At 49.3% G+C, this 19,521-nt stretch overlaps 1 protein-coding gene across 2 annotated transcripts; it reads left to right on the top strand.

The window, feature by feature from the left end:
• The first annotated feature begins 5,728 nt into the window (after positions 1–5,728).
• On the top strand, positions 5,729–8,398 carry SP8 (Sp8 transcription factor). Of its 2 annotated transcripts, none has more exons than XM_030943174.1 (2): positions 5,729–5,846; positions 6,917–8,398. In XM_030943174.1, the coding sequence occupies exons 1-2, from the start codon at positions 5,826–5,828 to the stop codon at positions 8,396–8,398; spliced, it is 1,503 nt and encodes a 500-aa protein (XP_030799034.1). In that variant the 5' UTR covers positions 5,729–5,825. The 2 variants fall into 2 exon arrangements, with proteins under 2 accessions (XP_030799034.1, XP_030799035.1); XM_030943175.1 differs by lacking the exon at positions 5,729–5,846 and adding an exon at positions 6,163–6,334.
• Positions 8,399–19,521: the final 11,123 nt, after the last annotated feature.

Here is a 19,521-nt window from a genome sequence, read left to right as displayed (position 1 = left end):
ATTTCTTCGTGATAGTCAGCTAATTGCTCTGGCAGGTAATTAGAAGCGGTTTACAACGCAAAGGGCTTTTGCGGTGGCCCTCGGATTATTAAGTTGCTCTGTAAATTATACCATATTTGCCGAAGAGAGGGAGGGGGAAGGGGCTTTTGAGAAGTTCTTCTGCTACGATCAGAGCTGAGACACGTCCCTGTCCACCCCCCAACACTTAAAAAAATGGGGGGAGGGGGCTCTTCCAGGGCTCGGAGTCGAATTATTCTCAAGCACGCGATCTGAAGCCCATTTTGTTCGTGCTCACTGGTCCAGAATAACTTGGCCATAATGGCCGGGAATGGGCCAGGTCTGCAGCAAGCTTCCTGCGCCCTGGCAGCATCCAGCAGGCATGTGGGAAAAGAATGGCTTAAATGGGGACATCTGTTCAGTGTTGCTCATCTCGCTCCTGCAGCCAGGTCGGGTTAAGAGAATAACCTGTTCACCACCTTGCCTCCCTCCCGCTGCTCGTCTGCCCCCCTCCCCCGAAGTTAATAAGGCTGCTGGGGAAGGAGGGGGGAGAGGGAGCGAGGGGGTGACCTAATTGCTCTGCCATATAGGCAAATAACGACAGGGAAAGGTGGCAGCTACATTGTAAGAGGAACAGTAAATATATCAATATTAGGGTCTCTCAAGTCAAATCGCAGGAGTTCTGCATTCAGGAGACGGCTGTGGTGCACACTGAGTGTGTGAACGGACGAGGGCAAAACCTTCCTGGCACAGTGCTTCGAAGGTACGTCTTTCCTGGAAGACCAGGGGTTCTTCCACTCCACAAACAGCAGCAAGCAAAAATGTTTTAATTTTTTTTTCCATATTGACACTTCTGTGCAGTTGAGAGAACAAAGAAATACATACATACATACATATATACATACATATACATATGCGTAGGAAGCTTCCCTTTTCTTCTATGTTCTCCGCAGGCTACGATTTTAGGTGTTTTAGGGTTTGCATATTCGTGTGTCACACACATTCATATACGCGCACACATCCACAGGCGCCCATGTGTATATACATTTATATATTTGTATATTTATAAATAAATAGCATGTATTTCGGGGCGTGACCCAGCTTCAGGCAGCCGGTTTAATGGGAACGTCCTGTCTTACACACCGATTTTCCAAACGGTTACTATATCTTGGCACTCTCTTGAAAAGCTTGTACTATGATTTGAACACGTGTGGTTAAACCATCGGACCCGGAGCAGCTCCTAGATTATTTGTAATTAAGCACAATTCCCAAAGTAACATTTATCTTCCCGAAACTGCGATTGCAATTGTCAACCGTCTGGAGGAGACGCGGGGTAATCTGGAAGCATTACCTCCTCTCCTAACGGAGCAGAATGAAAAGAAATCAATACCGCTGAGGAGAGGAATTTAGTAGTTTTTAACTGTAAGTGGTGCATGGGAGAAGGTGATATATAATAGGAAAAAAAAAAAACAAACAAACCAGAAAGCAGCTTAAACAAATCTATTCTAGGCAGGACCGAAGGAGCGGCGCGGGGGCTCCGCGCTGCGCCCCGCCCGGTGCCGGCACGCTCAGCCCGGGCGCTCGCTCTCCCCGCCGGCGCCTCCCGGTACTTACATGACCGCCCAGGAGCCGATGCGTGCACAGCGACAGCGTACCGGGAGAGCGGGGGGTGGGGGTGGGGAGGGTGGGGAGGGCAGGGAAAGAAACGGGGAGAAGAAGGAGGAGATGCGGATCGGATCTAGGCGCACACCGGCGATGTAAACAGAGTGGGTGTGAAAGTGCCTCTTCCTCTCCCTCCCCAGGCGTGCACAACACCAGCATGTGCGCGGTGTCTTCCCGGGCTAATTTAATTACAGGGACCTTTTGGAGACGCAGATAGCTCTGCTTTTTTTTTTTTTTTAACACAGATCCAGACAAATAAATAAACAACGTCGAAGTGAATCGTGAATCCCCTCCGCCGGCTGCAGACAGGTCGGCGTGTCCCCTCTCCAGAGAGAAGCCCGGGCTCTGCCGGGCGCCTCTCCCCGCCGGCTGCGCGGAGGAGCAGTCAGGCCGCTCCAGGCTGGGAAACGCGCGGCGGGCAGCGGGACGGGGACACCGGCGAGGCTCCCGGGTACCTGGGGCACGTTTACACCTACGGGAGAAAAAACCCACATAGGCAATAGGTGGAGGCACCGGCGCACACGCACTGTCCGCTCCCGCCGCGCTGCGCCCCGTGCCCGACAGGGAGCTCCGGTCTCCACCAAAGTGCCCAGGGAGGCAGGGAAGGAAACGTCCCAGGTGAAGCACAGCAGTGCAGAGGTGCAGGCAGAGGTTAAAGGAAGACATGAACCACCCTCTTTGCTCAGTGACCGCCAGGCACAGCACGGTCCTTTCTGACTGGTGGCCGTTTTGTCTCGTTTACGTCCTATTCCTCCTTCTCCGCTCCCCGAACAAGCCGAGCCCTCGTGCACCTGGAGAGTTGTTTGTCACCCCTCCGTAAATCTTCCAGGTGACGCATTCTAGGCGAAGGTGTCGGGCGAAGGGGACACCTCCTGACCCCCACCTACCCAGCCCAGGGCAGCAGGTACGGGGCGGTGGGGCAAACACGGGGGCAACGCAGCCTTTTCCAGGGCACGGAGCCCAGGGAGGGCGAGGACAAAGCCCCCGCCTAGAGGCTTTCCCCCGTTACCGCGGGAGCGGAGCTAGGAGCCGCCGGACGCCGAGGAGCGAGGCTTCCTCCTCGCTGGGCGCTTGACAGACGGCTGAGCGGAGCCGCACCACCAGGGAGGCGACAGGAGAGTCTGGCTCCCGCCCGTGTGCCCCTAAATTGGCGCAAGGGTGGCGTGAAACGCTTTCCCTCGCTAACACGGACATTCAGCACACGGCGTGGTCAGCCCGCAGCTTAATCTTTCCAGCTACGCCTTTTCAAATAGCACAGACCTCTGTTTCCTCAAAGAGAAATCCCCCTCTACACCCCGGTAGCGCTGTCTGTAGACAGGCGAGGACCTCTGGTACAAGGGTCTATCCATCTCTGTCCGCTTGCCGGTCGCAGCGCGGAGAATCGGGGTATGCTCCAAGAAAATCCACCCCCCTTCCCGAAAGGTTAGCGACAGCTATCGTTGTGTCTAAAGTTCCGAGATTGCTAATCTACATTGTAGGCTCAAGATGTTAGGTAGACTTGAGCAAGTTGTTCCCAGGATGTAAATTAGGTCCAAAAAGCTGTTGTCCAAATCGAAGAAACAGAGAAATTAATCTGGGAGACTATCCATCATAGGCTGTAATAAAGGGAGCGACATGGATGAGACAGATGATATGATTAAGGAGCTGTGGTCGTTTTAATTAACTTTTTGCTGTCCTGTAATGATCAAACTGGTCAACAGACCCGGTCAATAAGCATGTTAATATCAAACAAATAAAACCAGGGATGATTAAAAACCTCCTGGTTTATTAAATTTGAAATTCAAATGAAATTTATGCTGCAGATGCATACAGAATGCTAATAGATTTTAGCTTTATTGAGAGTGGATCCCACAGGTTTTCAAGAAACGGCACGAACATTTATCTCCTCCCGTACATTAAACTTCAAATGGGGGGAAAAAAAGTTTTAATTAATTTCTGGAAAACCTCTCTTTACTGGCTCCCCTCCCCCCGGCCCCCACCTGCATATTATGTTGATGTACTGCACCCTTAAGTGCAGTGGTCAATAAGGCAAATGCAAACAAAATTGTAAGCTTGCTTAAATCCTTTGCCCAGCAGGCAATGTATACAAAGGAGGAAGGTTACGGATGTTTCCGTGGCCAATTCAGAAAATATCAGCTCACCGCTCTCAAAGTTCAGAAGCTGCTGCTTTTCCAGTTTCGGGGAAATTATCAGAGTAGCAGGAGGATGCCCACTGGCAGGACTTTCGTGATTTCTGTTCTGATGTATTTGCCTTTTTGTTTTTCCTCCCTCTCAGTTGAATTCCCTTGTAAAGACTCCCACGACTATTTTTATAACGAGTTTTTCATAATTTCCCACACGGTGCTTTTAAAGGAAAAGCACACTGAAAATTAAGGATTTTCGACCCCAAATCAAAGGAGTCAAGGCAAGCATCGGAACAAACAAACACGAAAAGATCAAAAAAGGACACGTTTCCTCTGGGCAGACAAGTGCAGACAAAATACGGATGCGAATGGAAGACCCACCCGGCGAGGCTGTCCTAAAAAGAGATATGTCACTAAAGGCTTCTACTTCCCCGGTGTATGGCAAAGTCTCTCAGACTTTCTGGGGCTGAAAGGAATGCGTGTCGATCTTTTTACCTAACCTGGCACACCACAAAATGCGATTTTGTGTTCATCTAAAATGTAATGCTCACGATGCTTGTTTTGCTCTTACGCTTTCTGATCTATGTCTTAATAGTTCCTCCCCATCTCCAGCAGATAAAGAAAGTGGAGATAAAAAGTTAATAAGCATTCATACAAGGGAGTATCTCCGGGAAATGTTCTTCCCCTCTTTGCGGGTGATAGTATTGATTAAATTAAATCCGAAATTTAAACAAGTGTGCGTTAGGTCTGTAAAATGAATATCATTATAGAAGGAGACCAAAGCAATGAAGTTAATTCTTTTTTATTTGTTAAACGGAGTTCCCTCCTTCCCCCACCCCTTCCTCCTTCTGGGCTGGCCTGTCACGCCTTCTCAACAGGCTAAAATCATTCAGAGCAGCTCGCAGAGAGAAACGCGACATTTATGGTAAGCGTCAGCTTTCAGAGAAAGAAAGCAGTTCATTAATTTACTTCACTCTTACTTCAAAGTATGATAATGTACATTACTCCCTTGATCAATAGATATGATGTACAGTCAATATCCCCACGACACGGAAACGGGTCAAAACTGGAGCCGAGAGAAAGAGGAAAAACATCCCCTGGAAAGCTAAGCAAAGCCGTGGAAAACCCGCGGGGGTGAGAGCACCTGGGCGAGCAGGGCCGGGCCGAGCGGGGTCCCGCAGGGACAGGGGGAGAGGGCTCTGCCCTTCCCCGCAGCCTCCCAGGGCTGGGCGAGGAGCCGAGGAGAGCAAAGCGCTCACCTTCGGGGGGGACGAGGCGGCGGGAAGCCAGCCCCTGGTTGTGCAGGGGCCGCCCGGGTGGACTCCGCTTGTGCGACCCCACCGCCAAGAATCACGCCTGAAAGCGCGGCCGGCGAGGGCGAGGAGGGAGGGAACGACGGGCAGCAGTGGCCAAAAGTGTTCCCCCCTCCCTCCCCGCCCCCGATCTTCCCCGGACAACGGGAGAAGGGGGGCTGACCAGAAGGGATCGGGAAGGGCGGAAAGGGGGACTAGTGGAGAAACGGGATGCTACCGCTCTCGCCGTACCGATAATCATAGTAAGACTGAGATTATGGTGATGATCATGATGGTATAAAAATTCAAATATAAACCGCTCCGAGGGGGGAAAAAAAAAAAAAAAAACAACCTCAAAAGCAGCTGTTGTCAAATTGCGCACACGGGGGTGGGGGAGTGATGGAAAGGGGCGGCGGGGACGAAGCAGCCGACCCGGGGTGAGCGGTCCCTGCGGACCGGGACCGCAGCCCGCGCCGCTCGCCGACGTGAGTGCGTGAGGTCATCAGCGCCGGCGGGGCTCGACGGCCCGGCTCGACGGCGCTGCTGACTTCACGCAGTCACGTCGGCGAGCGAGGCGGCGGTGGCGGGGATTGGCTGGCGGTGGCTCAGCGGCACTTCAAAGCCGGCGAGGGAGCTACAATTGTGGTGGAATGGGCGGAACTGATCATTGTATTGCACACCTCTAAAAAAAACACTGCCTCTGATTTATCAATATAAAAAAGATCCTCTGAGAGGAGGGCACTTTTGTGTGATGGCAACTTCACTTCTAGGGGTGAGTCTAAGGATTTTTTTCTCTTGCTGGTTTAATTGGTTTCTTTTTATTGTCGATTGGAGGGGGTTAAAATAACCCCTGTCTTGACCGGGGCTATCAGTCTCCTCTATTCAGCCTGTTTTTTTTTTTTTTTTTTTTTTTTTTTTTTTTTTTTTTTTTTTTTTTAGCTTAAGTACAAGTGAATTTAGGTGAAAAGAAAGAGTGAGAGGGGGAAAAGGGGGCAGAGTCACTTTTTCAGTGAGCAAGAAAAGGTTTTAAGGGCATTTGTAGAAACAACCTACAGCGCCTGGGCTGTGCTGTTCCTGTGCCCCCGAAGAAGTGGCTTTTCTTCTTTACATGTGACTGCTGGAAGAAAAAAAACAACAAACAAAAAAATAATCCCAAACCCAGCACTATCGGGGTTTTTTGCGTGCAATTTAAAAAAAAATTGCAACAGATTGTGGCTTTTTATTTCCCTTTAAAATAACACAACCCACCGTGTCTAGCAGGTACGTTCAACTCGTGTATGCATACATATTTACATATGTTAAATTTATATATGTATTTCATTATCGTTGCTACGAAAATTAGGCTGATTTAGAGGACGCTTAAAGAAAAAAAAAACAGTAATTTGTTAGTCCTGCGATTCTATATTTAAGAAAACAGCCTTACTGGCCTGAGGGACACGGACCAGCCACGTCCCGGGGAAAGGGAGCAGGCTGAAACGTAGCTGCCTGCCGCCGTGCCGGGGGCATCTTTAAAGCTACGGTAACAGACGCAACTTTTTTCCCCTCTCTTTTTTTCTTCTCCTTTTTTAACCCTTCCTGAGCTCCTTCGGGGGAGGGGAGTTGGATGGTGAAAAAAAGCCCCGGTAGGCGTTTGGAGGCAGAACTGCGGTGCCGGCCCCAGCGAAGGGATCCTCCCGCGGGAGTCGCGAAACTTTGCGCCCGGGGCCGAGCGGCGGAGCGGAGCGGAGCGGGGCCGGGCGGCGGAGCGGGGCCGGGCGCGGAGCGCGGGGCGCGGGGCGGCGGCGCGGGGCCGCTCCATCCCCTGACGCCGGCGGGACGGCCCTCTCCCCTCTGTGCCCGCAGGAGGAACCGCGGGTAGGCTCCACGCCGCTGGCCATGCTCGCTGCGACCTGCAACAAGATCGGCAGCCCCAGCCCCTCGCCGTCCGCCCTTTCGGACAGCACGTCCTCCTTCGGCAAAGGCTTCCACCCCTGGAAACGCTCCTCCTCCTCAGCCTCGGCGGGCAGCTGCGGGGCCGTGGGCTCCGGCCTCCCGGGCTTCGGCGTGGCGGGCGCGGCGCGGAACGGCTCCTCGGCGGCGGCGGCAGCGGCGGCGGCAGCGGCGGCGGCCGCCCTCGTCTCGGACTCGTTCAGCTGCGGCGGCTCGCCGGGCTCCAGCGCCTTCTCCCTCACCTCCAGCAGCGCGGCGGCCGCCAGCTCGCCCTTCGCCAACGACTACTCCGTCTTCCAGGCGCCGGGCAGCGCCGGCGGCGGCGGCGGCGGCGGAGGCGGCGGCGGTGGGGCGGCAGGACAGGAGGCGGCGGCGCACCAGCCCGTCTTCATTTCCAAGGTGCACACGTCGGTGGAGGGGCTGCAGGGCATCTACCCGCGGGTGGGCATGGCGCACCCCTACGAGTCCTGGTTCAAGCCCTCGCACCCGGGGCTCGGCGCCGGCGAGGTTGGCTCAGCGGGCGCCTCCAGCTGGTGGGACGTGGGTGCCGGCTGGATCGACGTGCAGAGTCCCAACGGCGCGGCCGCGCTGCCCGGCTCGCTGCACCCCGCGCCCGGCGGACTCCAGACCTCGCTCCACTCGCCACTGGGCGGCTACAACTCGGATTACTCGGGCCTGGGCCACTCGGCCTTCAGCAGCGGCGCCTCCTCGCACCTCCTCAGCCCCGCCGGGCAGCATCTCATGGACGGATTTAAGCCGGTGCTGCCCGGCTCCTACCCGGACTCGGCCCCCTCGCCGCTGGCCGGCGCCGGGGGCTCTATGCTGGGCGGCGGCCCCGCCGCGCCGCTGGCCGCTTCGCCGCGCTCCTCCGCCCGCCGCTACTCGGGGCGCGCCACCTGCGACTGCCCCAACTGCCAGGAGGCCGAGCGGCTGGGGCCGGCGGGGGCCAGCCTGCGCCGCAAGGGGCTGCACAGCTGCCACATCCCCGGCTGCGGCAAGGTCTACGGCAAAACCTCGCACCTGAAGGCGCACCTGCGCTGGCACACGGGCGAGCGGCCCTTCGTCTGCAACTGGCTCTTCTGCGGCAAGCGCTTCACCCGCTCCGACGAGCTGCAGCGGCACCTGCGGACCCACACGGGCGAGAAGCGCTTCGCCTGCCCCGTCTGCAACAAGCGCTTCATGCGCAGCGACCACCTCAGCAAGCACGTCAAGACCCACAGCGGCCCCGGAGGCGCCGGGGGCCCCGGCGGCGGCGGCCCCGGCGGCGGCCCCGGCCCCGGCGGCAAGAAGGGCAGCGACACCGACAGCGAGCACAGCGCGGCCGGCAGCCCGCCCTGCCACTCCCCGGAGCTGCTGCCGCCCCCCGAGCCCGGCCACCGCAACGGCCTGGAGTGACGGGCGGAGGCTCGGGGCCGTCGCGCCCCCCAGTCCCGCCGCTCTCCTGGTCGCGCAGCCCCCCGAGCGCGCAGCCCTGCGGCGGGGACGCGGACACGTAAGTAGCTGGCACGGCTCCGCAAGAACAGCGCTCAGCCCCGCGGCCGCTCCGCTGCCCTCCCGGAGCCCCGCACGGGGCTGGCGGTGCGGCCGAGCCGCGCAACCCCCGCGACGGGGGCAGGGGAGCGGCTCGGCAAGGGCGGAGAGCCGCGACCCCCCATGGGGCGGCCCCGCCGCCGCCTCCTTTCCCCTTCGCCTTGAGACCCCCCCGCCTCGTGTTGCTTTTAGAGCGGAAAAAACACCCACGTCCCCTCTCGCTTTGCTGCTGGAAGCCGTCCCGTACTCCCTCCCTCCGCCACTGGCGCCGGCAGAGCCGCGCTCGGTGCCCCGGCGGGGCGGGCAGGCGGGCCGGGGCTGCTCCGCGGCGGGGCCTCCGACGGCAGCGCCGCCAGCCGCGCTCCGGGCCCCGCACAGCACCGAGCTGACCCTCGGACCTGCTGTCATCCCGGTGCCTGCTCGGAGCCCGTCTGCTCCCCGGGACCGGAGCGGCAGTGTGCTAATTTCCCTTCCTCCTTTATTTTTTTTTCCCCAATTTTAACAAATCTTTTACCTCCGCGAGTCCGAATTTCACTGCGTTTGCCAGCATATTTGTATAATTCTCCTTTGAGCAGGAATCGCGAAATACGTGGAAAATAATTAGGTTGAAAATCGTTTATTTTTTTTTAACTTCAGACAGATGAAGAAGAACCGTGGGTTTCAAGCGAAGATGTATTTCCAATGCCAAAAAAGGGAGGCCAGGGGGGAATAGGAAAATTAAATATTTGTAAAATGTGTCTGAACCTATAGGTTTGTACCACTGGGAAATCGTTCTAGATTAGCTAACAATTAAATAAAACTCCACCAATATATCGGTGTGAGGTGCAGTTGTCCAGGAGACGATTTTGTATAGTATTTTTCTTGTAAATTTCTTCCAGTAAATATTTGAAAATATATTGAAGTACACTTGAGATTTTTTTTTCTTTTTAATTTTTATTTCTTTTCCTGTCACGAGAAAGCATTCTTGTTGCAGTCCTGGTTCACTGCATTTTTTTTTTCTGGACTCCTTTCTTGAAGTGGTCATCAAATCACTCTTCAAGATATGGGTTTTGCTTGAATATTAATTTAGCTAGGCATACAACTGTAATTAAGCAAACAATATTTGATAAATGTTGAATGACATTTAATTTAATGGAGCATGTACTTATTTGCATTTGCTGGCAGTTCAGGTATAGTTACGGTGAGAGTTCTCCTATATTTCATAAAGTGGGTTTGCCACGACCCATGTAATAAATAAACTGTCCAAGTGAAACTGAACTAACGTTGGCCTATGTGTATTTCCTGAAAATAATATTGATAAATGTTAATAAACATTCCTGACACTACATTAGAGGTTTGCAATGCTGCAAACTAATTGTCTCATTGTAATGTTGAAATAATTTGGATATTTCACATTGAAATGAAAAGCCCTTCGCTGGAACATTTTAGATTTGCATTTTAAATGCATGAAATGTAATTGATTTTTATCTGTAATATTTTAAATGGTATTAATAAACTCCAGAAAATCATTCTACCTTAGGTCAGCCAGTTGTTTTTCTTCTTTATTAGTCCATCGTTACAGCAATGATTTGGTTTGAACTCATATGGCATGAGTTGTTCTATAGAGTTTCAGAGAAAAGTGAGCATACAACAAGCGTAAATTTTAGCACATACTAAGAGCAGCTTTGAGGCATTAAAATGGGTAAGTTGTTCTGTTTCGTGCTTTTTAAAATGCACCATCAGAGGAAACTAAATGAAAGACATTAGCTCTTTTTTTAGAAAATTGTTAAATTGTTTTTATCAGACTAATTTTACAGTGCCTCTCACAAATCTTGAGTATGTTTGAGCAGCTGCTTTGCATATAGCTCCCCCTTGAAATTATTTTTCACATCCCTCCAGATCCATTGTGAAAGGAGATGTAATATTGAAATGCTGAGGGTCATTATTGCTTTAAAAGACAAAAGAAAAAGTGGTCCTCCGCTTTTGTTGTGAGGTGAGGTGGTTGTGGCTGGGGGCGATGCTAATTGCCATAGCGAGCACTAACTTCTTCTGGTCTCAGGGCTGGGAAACTTCGCGGCTGTGTGTGAAAACTCCCTTCTTGTTCGGGGGCGTTTTCCCCACAGGATCGGGAATCTGGGCAATTTCAGGGGCTGCGGGGTGCTGCCAGCCAGCCGGTCAAGGGCTGCCGCCCTTGCTGTGCCCTTTAAATCTTTTCCACAAGCTCCCCCTGGACAACAATAAAAATACAATTGTGCATTTGCTTAGCGTTCTGGCAAAAACCCCCAAAACACCAAACCGAAACCAAAACCAACCTAAACCCCTCAAACTTCTAACACTTTCTTATATCACCTCCTTTGGGGGGTGGGGTGATGGGGGTGGGGAAGTGCATGGACCCAGTCCATGGGTCTGGAGGTCGTGTTGTTTCTGTTTGGAAATCTGGCCTCATCTGTTTGGAAATCTCACCTCTCTAAGGAGATGATGCTCGCTGTCGGGGTACTGGAAAATTAGGGCTAGAGCATGTAATCTGCATAGCAGAATGATCTTTAGTACACACATGTAAAACACATGGTGTTGGTAGTACCTTAAACAACAGGTATTAAACTGCAGGGCAAAAAAAGCACACACCAGTCAACTCCAGATGCATTCAAGATTTTGGTCCCCTGCGTGGTGTAGGGGTTAGATGGGACTGTTAACAACCACTAGAAACAAGAGTTGCTCTGGTTGACTTTTTCTGAGCTGCATTTGGATTTTTCTCCATTACAAACGCAACCAGGAGAGGCCTGCAAAGTTTGCTACTGAAACAAAGCAACAGTTTGCTCTGATTTTTTTGGTTTTTAATGCCATGTAAATGGGGTGGTGGAGCAGTACCTGATTTCCCCAGTGGGATTGAGAGGCAGTGGTTATGTTACTTGGAAATTTTGGTCCTGATGAAATGGTCTGAGCACCTAGTAAAAAGGGTAATGGAGTAGAGGATAACTTCCAATACCTACCTGAAAAGATAGTGCTATCAAAATGCTATTGTCCAGGAACTTGATGGTTTCTTTAGGGCACTGGTTGCTCCATCTCAGGAATGTCTGGCAGTGGGATAGAGCCAGCAGCAAAACTCATCCTGGGCCCGAGAAGGAGCGTGTGCTGCTGCTGTTTGGGAGCTGCCAGTTTGGATCCAGGCTGTGTGAGAACACACATATTTTTCCTTTCTTTTACCCGCAAAACCCAGCACTTGAAGGCTGAATAGCTCCTTTTTGTAGTGGATTTACTTTTACTAAACCCTTCCAGATAAGGGCATTGAGTTGCTTGATAGGAGCCGGGAACTTGTCTCTGCGTTGTGCAGATCAAGGTAGAGTTAAACTAGTTTGCTGACCTGTGGGTCAAACCGGTGTCCATCAACTTACCTTCCAACTGCCTTCAGATGATTGTGGCCATTCCCGTTTGCTCTCTGACCTTTTAAGTCGCTTCCCTTCAAGCTCGTAGCAATGTCTATCGAATTTCGTGTCCTGCTTTACCCATTATTCCGGCTTTTTATTGTCATTTTCCAGTTTAAATTTTCAATAGAGCAGTGACGGGAGATGTGTGGAGCTGAAGTGATGTAAAACACCACTTCATTTCTGCCTGCTGATAGTGCCTTCCCTGCTACCCTCCGCCTGTGCCTGGCGAGACTAAGCAGCAATCAAAAGGTGCTGACTTCTCCTCGATTCCAGTCTAGGAATGTGAAAGCAGAAAACATGAACTGAAATATCAAATGCTTTATTTGTGGATGTGGTGGCTAATCCAGCCGTCAACACGTTCACAGCTGTAAAGGTGATGGAGTAAGGATACTTGATGCAGTCCAACAAATCTTTCAGTACGAGTGGCTGAAAGTAAGTATGCACTTGCCAAAACCTGCCACATTTCAGCTGCATTCCGTGAAGCGACCTCTGGTTTATCTTTGCAAAGAAGGAGCTGAGAAAAGGTGTGAGCAAATTAGGTGTGCAGCTGCTCATACTCTCGCCAGATTTACGATAAAAGGACAAAACTCTTTTGCTGTATCAGAATAACCTTACATTTCTTAGAATAAATCGGGATCACTTTCTAAACTCACTCCATTACACTTCTTTTTTTTTAATAATAAAGATATACTAAAAAATCCTCAACAATTCCATGGAGGAGAGCACATTTTGCAATATCGTCTTTAAAGAGTAGAATACCAATTTTTCACTTTTTACGGCATTGTTTTAAGCAAACTGTGTCTTTTGCTAAAGTGTATGGAGAAATTGTTACACATCAGGAAGGTGTGTATTGAGGAAAACTGCGCTATTTAGGACAATTACTGTGTTTCCTGTTGTATGATTTTCTAACTGCCACTTAGAATTACTTTTTTAAAAAAGGGATTAGGGAAATAGGGGATAATGACAAGTGGATAGGAGCTTTAGTGGGGCACTTTAAATACAGAGTAATTCCATTTTACACTTGTGGATTTCGAAACAGACTGGGATCCTGTATTACTTCTTGAGAAGGGCACAATTTTTCAAGAAGCGTATTTATATTGCCTGCAAGACCCGGTGAGCAGCTGAATAATGGACCAACCTCCTGTGGAGTAATCTTGATTTTGGCAGTCCGAGAATTCTGCTTTTTAACCTGAGCGATATGCTCTGCAAAGTGCAAAAAGCAGACAGGGAGCTCCGATGCTTTCGCTAAGTCGGGGTCCCCAGGGAGGCGATGCTGGGAGCAGCCCCTGCACCCGGCTGGAGCCTCGGTGCTGCCCTGTGTGTCGGGAGCGCAGAAAGAAGGCTTGTGAGTGTTCATCCCGTATTATGGAAAGAGAGGTTCTTGGGCGGGAGGTTTCTTTTGAACAGCTTTTGCTTCTGGGGCGATGTCTAGCCGTGCAAATTTCTTTTGCAGGGACGAGGAAAAGAATACTTTTTTTTTCAAGTATTATTGTTATTATTATTGCTGGCAACATACTTTGCTTTACGCCTGTCCTCATCCCTTGAGACAGGAGGATGTGCCTGTGTGTGCCTATGCACTCAGTGCTGTTCTCCCACGCCTTACCAGCTCTCCTTCCGCTGGCAATCAAGCCGGCCACTCGCACATCCCGGTTGCTGCTGAGCAGAAGGCTCTGCACCTCGTCAGGACTTCCTCCCCATAGCCGCACCGCTGCTTCTTTCGGGAGCGATTATCTGCCTCCCCATTGCCCCCTTCCCCTTTTCCGCCCCGGACACGGACACGGGCGCGCTGGAGCGCAAGGGGGAGCGGCCGGAGCTGCCGCGGGCTCGCAGCGCCACCCGGCGTGTGCGCCCCGTGGGCAGCGGGACCCCCGAGGGCACCGAGCCGCCCCGGCGGGGCTGCCGGGCTGGGGAGGGGAGGGAACTCTAGCGGAGCTCTGGGGCTGACCCGTGCGGCGCCGGCGGGAGGCGCGGGGCTGGCCCTGCCCGCGTCCCACCCGTCCTGGCACCGGGCGCCGGCGTGTCCTCCAAACTCAGGGTGCTCTACTCCAAGTCACAGCCAGTTCTCTCCCCCTGGACGAGGTGCCCGGCTTTCCCCCGAGCGACACATCGCTACACTCCTTAGGACGGTGGGCTTATTTTTTGCAGAGCAAATGGTCCAGTATTCGTTTCTGCGGGCAGATGAGCAGCTCCAAGCCTTTATGGGAGAATGAATCTCCGTGAAATCGCCTGGAAATAGGTGAGATGGAGAAGGTGCCCGCAGCCCCCCAGGCTCTGCCGAGCATTCACACAGCGGCTGGAAATGGGGCGGCCGGGGATCCCCGCCGAGGCAGGACCATGTCCTTGTCTCGGATGAAGAGACGCTGGAAATGCAAAAGCAACTACTAGGGAAGGATTGGGGATTTATTTTAGATGCTTCATCCCCGAATTCTTTGAAAGCTGCTGGGCGGGGGAGGTGACAGGGTGACAAGGGTTTTTGGCTGAGTTGCTAAACTCATGCATGTAGTTGAACGCTGGCTCGGAGATGGCCTTTTTTTTTTTTTTTATTTTTTCCTTTTTATTTTCCCCTTTTCTTCCTCGCGTTTGTTGCAGAAAACTCTGTCCCGAGGAGACGCTCCAAATTACTTCCCTGTATTTTTGTAAATTTGTCTTCTCAGGATAGCTCAGGTGTTCTCTTCACCGACTTGTGCGTGTGAAAGGCAGAAAGTGTGCTCCTGATAATTAAAATTGCTCCACAGTTAATTAACGCTGCTCCCGGTTTTAGTTTTAGAAAGCACTTTTTTTTTTTTTTTAATCAAAATGTTTAGCATGTTATTAAATTCTTACAACCCTGTTGGCACCCGGTTTGGGAAGGGCTAACGGGAGGCACCGGCGGCGGCTCCCGGGGCGCGGGGGACGGAGCGACACGGTGACAACGCAGCGGAATGGGAATGCACAGCGAGCAAAGGTGTCCTCTCAAGGGAAAGGCGGCCGGCAAAGAAAACCCCTTCAGCCTGCGAATGAGGTGTTGAAGTAATATCCCCGCCGGCTTCCCTGCCTCCCACTGCCAGGAGCAGGCGGTCGGATTTTTAACTACTCGAAGGAAGATGTTTTAACACTCCGAACTGCAGGAATTTTTCACTTTTCACTACTGTCCCTTCTTACACATCTCTCGAAATGTTTAACCCCTTAGTCGCCTTCTCTCCTCTACTTTTCAGAGGTTTAGGATTTTTCTTTTTGATTTTGTTTTGTGGTGGTTTTTTTGTTTGTTTGTTTGTCTGTAGTTTTTGTTTTTAGGTATTTTCATGCTCATACTCGAAGATCAGACATGGATGCCTAGCAACAGGTATGAAGATTTTCTTCTCCATTACAGCAATCAGCTGGTTATGAGGATGCTGCCTATCCTTGCAAATCTTGCCTATTGCAAAAACATAAACAACAAACTTCACTCAACTGCCTTCTCAGAGGTGCCAAGTGAGTTCTGTGAACCTCTCTTTCCTCAGGGTAAAGGAGGAAAGCCACAATTAATTGCCAGTAGTGGTTTTTCGTTTCTCCAGATAAATAAAATAAAGTGGGATTGCTGAGCAGTGAAAGGTACTACATTTGATGCAGAGTTTAGGCGGGCAGTGCAAACAGGCTGTCCCAAGGAGGAAATCCCTACCTGGTGATAGGTTGGTACCTGAAACTTCAGTAAGAGCCAGCATCACTGTCTGCTGTGTGTGTTTGCTTTGCTTTGCGTAGTCCGACCATTACCACGCTAAGAATGGGGTTTAATTTGCTTGTCCATATACATATGAAAGGACAAAGCCAAACGGAGAAAACACTTGCCAAACACAGTTTTCAATTGCGCTGAATGCAGCGGCACACTGCTAACTCTGTACAGCCATCTTGTGTGTTAGGACAAACACAGGTCTCACTTTTTAGAGGGGTGCAGAGCAGGACTCCTTCCCTCCAGAGCACTGGTGTCACTCACACGAACAGTGACACAACCCTGGCTCAGCAGCCAGGGAGTTTTTCAGCCTCGTGCACCAAGCCCAAGATTTCCAGCAGACTTCTGTTTTAATGCCCACTTTGATACTGGATCACTTCTACTTTCAATTAAACTCAACAGCCTGTGGGAACAGCTGCAGACTAAATTTACGTCCCGTTTTGCCAAGAAGAGAATATTTAGAAGAATGAATGAATGAATGAATGAATGAATGAATGAATGAATGAATGAATGAATGAATTGAAAGCACATGCAAGCAGCATATCTTTATTTAAAAAGAGCTTTCAAAACTCTGTGAATTCTGAAAGACTTGGATCCTGAAAAAATTGCTCTCATCAAAGACATCCTTAAAAACGTAGCTGCAATATATTTGTTTTTAGTTCTGCCTAGTCCTTCTCCCTTCATGACACAGAAACCAAAAATTCAGTCTGACCTGTTTCTGCTCATAAATGAGAAAACTTAATTGATGTCAAAGTCATGCTGTGGATCTTGTTTCTGTTCTGGAGAGCAACTGAGTACCCAAACATGAGTTCAGTTACAAAACACAGTATGTAAGGGTTCATAATGTTTTACAGACATTAAATCACAACTTGGCTAGCATTCATGTCAGGCCCTGCTAATTTTCACTTGCTGTGGCAGACATTAAGTTTTTCTGACTGTATGAGTCAGGTAAGAAAGATGATGGACATCTAAGATGCTAAGTTTCCACATGTGTATCCTCCAGTCTATCATGAGGTAAATATTCCAAGGTACATTGCATTCAGCATCATGGCATATCAGAGATGGAGTGTAAAAAAATCTGTAACAAACATTCAAGTTGAAATATAGATACAAAGAACAAAAGATTTTCCTCCTCTTGTTACAGTATTTTTTGGTCTTAAATATACAGCAGGCAATTATTTCCTGTTGTTAGGAAACTACAGGAAATACCACATAAAATGAGGCTACATAAAATTATTGTGGACGATAGAAATCGTGTTGCCTTCTAGAGATATTACACATTTTACAGGTTTAGACTACTTACTTTCAATATCTTTCAATCAAAAGTTAATAAGATATGAAAGCCATGAAAAAAACCCCATGGTTAGTGGTCTTAATTAACAAGTATTTTCATCTGGTAGTATTTATCTATTTTGTTTTGATTTTGTCATTTGTAGGCAGAAAGACATGCTTGTTTCATAACATAATTGCTCACCTGTTGTCAAAGTGCTCATGGAAGAATTAACAGAAGTTTTAAAAGAGACCCAAAACTTCAAGAAAATATGCACATCATGACTTTTTCTCATGTAAAGGAGTGAGAGAGAGATTCAACAGCTAAAGATGAATGAAAAAATTTCAGCCTTTTGTAAAATAGCTGGTGAATTGTACTTACTGATTGCGGGCCAAACACAATCAGTGAGTACAATTATTTCATCTGCTGCAATAAATTTAAAATTACATGTGTGGATTTTTCCATTTGACAGCAGAGGAAAATGCACTTCTGAAGTCAGGCTTAATTTAAGAAAGCTCTGTTAAAAATACTTTTATATAATTTATTGTGTTTTTTCAGGCACAGAAGAGATCAGAAGGGAATAGCTGCATCAACTAGATACATTTTTGGCACATAACTTAGCCACATCTCCCCTGTTTGTAGTAGTCACCATGATCTCACTAAACCTGCTATACTTCTTTCTAATGTTTTTTGTCAGCTGTCATTTCTAGCCCAACTGCAATAACTTCTCTGATAAAAATCTCTGTTTAGTCTGTGTAGGACAAATTTTTATTCTCGTGAAACACTGTTTTTACTGGGGCTTTTCCTGGGTGAAGACTGAGCTAAAGAGTCAATAACACATCAGGCTGTACCTTCATGATAATGTGCTTTAGGGCACAAGCACATGGGAAAAGGAAGGATTTTGGTTTTGGGTGGGTTTCAAGGCTGATCTTACTGTTGTCTTCCCCTGATGGCATGGGTTTCTCTATGTTGTTATTTCTGTTTTCTGAGGCATAATCTACATTTCCAGAGAGTACAGCACCAACAGAGAAAGTAAGGAAAATTTTCTCTCGTTCTGAAAAAAAAAAAAAAGGTAAAATTAAACCCAGTGAAGAGAACAGGAACAGGAAATAAAGCTTGGGGACTTGGCTGCTGCCAAACCCAGCAAGCACCTTTGTGCACAGGTCCCTGCATGCCCAGGTATGGATGTCCCTACATGCTCTCAGGCACTGCATGGCCACTTTGGTGTCTTATCCTGCTCATCCCTCATGAGCTTGATCCTGTTCACACATTTTGAGGATTCCCTCTGTACACTACCAGGATTTGGCTCCCCACACAACTACAGGGAAATGCTTTTAATGGATGATGAGAGGAAGGTCACAGCAGTGTGTCTCCCTCTCCTGTCACTCACCAGTGGTCTGGGCCCCAGCAAGGCAGGACTTCCAAGCAGTCACAGCAGAGGTGCCCAAGCTGAGAAGTGAGCAGAATTTCAGTCATTTGTCCCAGGGCATGGTCTAACTGCTCAATGAACACTGACAAAACTAAGCTCCAGAGATCAAATGATGTGTCGTTTCTCTTGTACTCCTGCCAAAGAAGAAAGAGATCTGTATCTCAACAAAGATGTAAATGCTGATGAAATCTTCTTCTGAAATGGGAGCAGTAAAAAAGCTGCCAGGCTGCTGAGACACTTTAACTTGCAACAAGGCGTGAGGTTGGCCTTCTCTTTAACTGGGATATAGGAACAAACTCCGCTACTTAGCTGCCTATTTTCTTCATTTTTAATAAGCTAATTGCACCTCAAACCAGCCAGCAGGTACAAGAGTTCCTGTGCTGAGAGGTACAGAGGCAGACTGGTGGTTTGATTATGTGAGAATTGTTTCCATAAGAAATCACTTCAAATTACAGACAAATTTATTTCCACATATGCAGACTGGCAAACAGTATTTAATGAAATCAGAATAACATTTACATTTTTTGACTAATAGAAGAATATGTCCCTAGTATGATAAGAGACAGCCTGTTTTTTTGAGGTTGCATTTATACTTGACAAGTAGCTTTCCCATTATGTAAAGCTGATCTGTGTAACTGAGGCTGTGGGATGGATTGTTCTAATAAGGGAAATTCAGCAGGGAATTGTAGTACACTTAACTCAGACTTATGAACTAATTAATTAACAAAAGACCATTCATTTCAGAATCTGGTACAAATAGGCTTGCAAACTAAAGTCACTGAGTTGCAGATCACTTTTCTTGAGATACTGCCTTACAACTTGATTTTGCATGTGGAAAAATTCTGGAATACTTTTTGTTTGATAAACTTAAGTCAGTGATTTTCCCTGAGCATGAGGACCTTAGATTTCACTTTTATCTGATGGGAAGGCACCTCACATACTGCAAATCCTGCCACCAGGACCAGTTTCATTCCTCCCTGTGGGACGCTGGGGGTATAAAACCTCTATTGTGATGACATTCTGTGTCACAGGACTAGAGCAGTTGTGGGAAGCTGGAAGTTTAGAATGGATTTAGGACTGTTGAAAAGAAACTCTTTCCTATTGTGTAAAGAGCAGCTCTGATATTTTTTCCAAGACTGGAAGACTTTATGCAGCAGCATGAAGTACACATTTTTGAGGAAGAGAAGTGGAGATGTGCAT

This window comes from Camarhynchus parvulus, chromosome 2 (genome assembly GCF_901933205.1).
Source record: "Camarhynchus parvulus chromosome 2, STF_HiC, whole genome shotgun sequence".
Lineage (NCBI taxonomy): Eukaryota > Metazoa > Chordata > Aves > Passeriformes > Thraupidae > Camarhynchus > Camarhynchus parvulus.
The sequence above is the reverse complement of the archived record's forward strand: the minus strand, read 5'-3'. Positions and strand labels throughout refer to the sequence as shown.

Bases quoted from the DNA above. Each gene is read 5' to 3' on its own strand.
- SP8 (XM_030943174.1), top strand. From the start codon at position 5,826: ATGGCAACTTCACTTCTAGGG. The intron at 5,847-6,916 runs GTGAGTCTAAGG...CTGTGCCCGCAG, and splicing joins TGGCAACTTCACTTCTAGGG to GAGGAACCGCGGGTAGGCTC.